At 41.8% G+C, this 4,360-nt stretch overlaps 1 protein-coding gene across 1 annotated transcript; it reads left to right on the top strand.

The window, feature by feature from the left end:
- Positions 1-315: 315 nt before the first annotated feature.
- Positions 316-4,360, top strand: LOC122051982 (protein HOTHEAD-like). The gene is made up of 5 exons (XM_042613350.1): positions 316-463; positions 563-1,201; positions 1,287-1,678; positions 3,544-4,067; positions 4,173-4,360. Exons 1-5 carry the CDS (start codon positions 391-393, stop codon positions 4,225-4,227), a joined length of 1,683 nt encoding a protein of 560 aa, XP_042469284.1. The 5' UTR covers positions 316-390; the 3' UTR covers positions 4,228-4,360.

Genomic DNA, 4,360 nt, shown 5'->3' with positions numbered 1-4,360 from the left:
TGAAAATCGACCCAGGTCTATTGATCTACAACACTCAACTCCACTTAATTACGTTCTGAAGCATACTCTCCAGCCAATACGTCCATGGTCCGATCAATGTACAGATGTAGATTTTGAGGAGGACTTTCGAATAGGAATTGCAGAGGGCGTTGTAGGCATTTAATTGGATTAGACCGGCACTTGTCAGTGCACTAATAACTGGAAGATGGGAGTTGGACATCATACATCACTCGATCGTTTCTTTCCGTGTGAAATGCAAAATGCAAAATTGCAGCGAATTGAAGGACGAATTCTGCAACCAACTGATACATACCTCGATATAAACCCTAGCTCCCTCCCTCCTTGTTGTGCGTTGAATTACAGTACTGCATTGCCATAATTGGCATTGAGATGGAGTTCGCATGGCTGGTCTTACTCACGCAGCTGTCTCTTCTCTTCTTCTTCGGCTGTTGCGATCGGGACGGTCTCTGCTCTTCTCTTCAGATCCTAATCATGTGTGTATATATATTTTTTTGGTTAATTATTATATATAACAAATATTGGCTTCGTGATCTTTTAACAGATCCTAATTACGCGTTCGTGAAACATTCGAGTGGGGCCCCACCAGTATCGTACCACGACTACATCGTTGTCGGTGGCGGCACCGCCGGCTGTCCCATGGCCGCCACGCTGTCGGAGGGATTCGACGTGCTGGTCCTCGAGCGAGGCGGCTCCCCCTACGGAAACCTCAACATATCGAACTTGGCGTCCCATGGACAACCTCGGGGACCTCTCCCGGAAGGGCCCGTGCAGCGCTTCGTCTCCGAGGACGGCGTCATCAACTCGCGGGCCCGCGTCCTGGGCGGCGGCTCCTGCATCAACGCGGGTTTCTACTCCCGCGCGAGCCGCCAGGAGGTCGAGGAGATGGGGCTGAATCTGGAGCTGGCGGAGGAGTCGTTCCGTTGGGTTGAGAAAGAGGTGGCGTTCCGACCTCGGCTGACGGGTTGGACGTCGGCCTTCATGTCAGGGCTCCTCGAGGCCGGAGTGACGCCGGACAATGGCTTCACGTACGATCATTTACCCGGGACGAAGGTCGGAGGGACGACGTTCGATCAAAATGGCCACCGCCACACCGCCGCCGATCTGCTCAAGTACGCAGACCCTGCCAGGATCACCGTGCTCTTGCGCGCCACGGCTCAGAGGATCTTGTTCAGGAACAGAGGTGCTTCCTCCGAAATTAAAGATCAATCATATTTATAATGATATTGATGAATGCTCTTCTCTTCTCTGCTCTGCTCTGCTCGCAGGAAGGAAACATAAGCCGGAGGCATATGGAGTGATTTACAAGGACGCGTTGGGGAAGAAGCACAGGGCGTATCTGAAGGGTGGCGCCGGCGAGGTTATATTGGCGGCCGGAGCGTTAGGGAGCCCACAGTTGCTGATGTTGAGTGGAATCGGGCCGGCCGACCACCTGAAATCTTTGGGAATCAAGGTGGTGATGGACCAGCCGCTGGTGGGGCAGGGAATGTCGGACAACCCCACGAACGCCGTCTTATCGCCATCGCCGCTTCCCGTCGATCTCGCCTCCGTACAAGTCGTCGGGGTCTCTCCTTTGGGATTCTACGTCGAGCACTTGACTGGCTTCAACGTCCTTCCTGCTCTTTCCATCGACACTACCAACCCTCGTCAAGCATCTCAGGTCTCTCATTCTCATCAACTTGGTTGGTTAATTATTTGGGTTATAACAGATAAATTTAATTTAAGTTTACATTTTTCTTTAAAAAAATAATAATTATAATAATAATAATTATTATTATTATTTGTAATTTTGAAAATTTAAATCTAATCAACTCAACTTAATCAAAATTACTATGCATATATACTTTTTTTATCATCTTTATAATTAAAACTATTTAATTTAATAAAAATCCCTCAATTTAAAATTATTATAGCTACAACATTAATTGCTATAATTATGATAACTATAACATAATTACTATAATTATAGAAACTAGAAATGATTTTGATTCAACTTAAGTATATTTAATTAAGTTAATAAATAATATTTTAATATATACTATTTAGAATGAAAGGAGCATTTAGGTGAGAGTTTTGCTCATATAAATGAAACATTAAGTGAATGCCATGTCACTTAGAATGCAAGTTGGATGGATTTATAACAAAGCATAATTTTTAGTTATATATTAACTATAATTATTAATTACTGTAGTTCACATGTAATTAAACTGAGTCAGACAAATCAAAGTAATGAAGTACGTCCCAATCAACTCTAACTTATCATGGTCGTGCTCTATGTATATTGATATTTATATTATTAGGGTAAGTTACAATTAATTAATTAATTAGTTAGGCAAATCAAAGTATTGGAGAGTGTCCATCAATGCTAACTTTTCATGTGATTGCTGTTTCCAACCACGGTTCATTTCATTTGCTAGTCCATTGGACCATTTCCTAATGTCAAGAGTTTTTAGCAAGGCTATATTTTCGTTAATTTTGTCCTTCGTTCATATCTTCATTTGACAATTGATAACTCTCACACAATTAATCTAGTGGGTGGTGAATTTTCTCATTTTCAAAATTAATCAGGTCAAATAACTGAATACCTAAATTATATATATAATAAATAGTCAATTTGGTGGTGTTTGGTGAGTGGAGTTGATTATTCTAATTGAGTTGGATGAATTAATTGGGTGAGTGTGTTTAATAGGTTGACAAATAATGCATTATTATGTATATAGGAAGATGATATGCTGGGTGTCCTCCGTCCACTCAGTCGTCTTTAGGATATAATTTAAAAGTATCTAAGTAGAGACAGAGTCAGTGGATGAGATGCTCGTCTCTCTCCTTTTAATTTTTTAATGCAGGTGTAGAAGTTTATAAATCAAATTAAAGGACGAATATGGAGAGGCAATAATCACATGACTACCCCTCTCAACCTAAACACAGACCTTTTATCCTTCTCTCCAATATGAAATTTCTTGCTATAGATGTCCCTGCATCTAAGGGTCCGACTTCAAAGTACCTAAGATATAGTTTTTTTTTTAACATTTATAATATAATTTAATAGCATTTATGAAAATAACTTAACCATTTTATTTTGATAGCCTATCATGCAATTTTAGTACCACCGATAATATAATTTAGTTACATTTATAATACAATTATGAATATAAACACTAGTTTAAAATTTATACACAACCAACACAAAAAAAACAAAAAAAAAAAAATCATTGTCATATGATCGTACATAAGGCCCAGAGATCATAACTGGCAAGGCAAATTAGCCTTGGCACTGCCATTAGTGTGGTGGGCCAGCCAAGTCACAAGCGTCTATAATTGGCAGCATTCGAATGCTACAGCGAATGCCAGTCGCCATTCCAGAGACATAAAACGTGATTGCTGAAAGATACTGCGGAGCACATTTTGCAAAATTAAATAGTTTGTTTTTTGTTTATTGTAAGTCTATTAATTATATTTTACATTTTAATAATATAGTTATTGAATTAATTTTCTATATATGTGATCGATGATGACGGGGTTTAGGTATTTTTCGGCGCTAGCGTCGATGAGAGCAGTAGCATCGGCGTCACCTTCCAAGGCGGCTTGATCGTGGAGAAGGTCGCTCGGCCTCTTTCGCGCGGATACCTCAAGCTCAAGAACCGCAACCCCAGCGAGAATCCGTCCGTCACCTTCAACTACTTCGCGGCGCCGGAGGATGTGGAGGTGTGCGTGGAGAGCCTGAAGACCATACAAAGAGCCATCCAATCCGAAGCATTGGCCAAGTACCGGTATCCTGATCTCACCATCGATGACCTGGTTGACATTTCTGCCAACCTCATCGTGAACGAGCGACCTAGACAGGCCACCTACAACTCCACCAACCTCGATCAGTACTGCAAGGACGTGGTGCTGACCATTTGGCATTTCCACGGCGGATGCCTGGTGGGGCAAGTGGTCGACCGGGAAAACAGAGTTCTCGGCGTCGACGCGCTTAGAGTGATCGATGGCTCTACTTTTAGCTTCTCGCCGGGGACGAATCCTCAAGCTACTGTTATGATGATGGGAAGGTAGGTGCCTGCTTGTTATATATCTCCGCGCGCGTTGACGTTTCTCATCGGTTCCATGAATTCCAACACTAATTAATGGCGGATGGGTATTTGTTGTGCGTGCAGGTACATGGGTCTAAAGCTGCTGAACAAGAGATTGGGGCGAAAGAACATGCATTAATTAATTAATTATTTATTTATTTATTTTGGGTCGTGCATACTTTAATAAATGAATTTGTGAGGACACGAATGTTCGAAAAAATATATATTGATTTGAAGTGTGAATTTTCTCTTTATGAATTATCAAATTATGG

The sequence above is a fragment of the Zingiber officinale genome, chromosome 3A (assembly GCF_018446385.1).
Source record: "Zingiber officinale cultivar Zhangliang chromosome 3A, Zo_v1.1, whole genome shotgun sequence".
NCBI lineage: Eukaryota > Viridiplantae > Streptophyta > Magnoliopsida > Zingiberales > Zingiberaceae > Zingiber > Zingiber officinale.
Note: the sequence above shows the minus strand (reverse complement) of the source record. Positions and strands in the feature narration are given on the sequence as shown.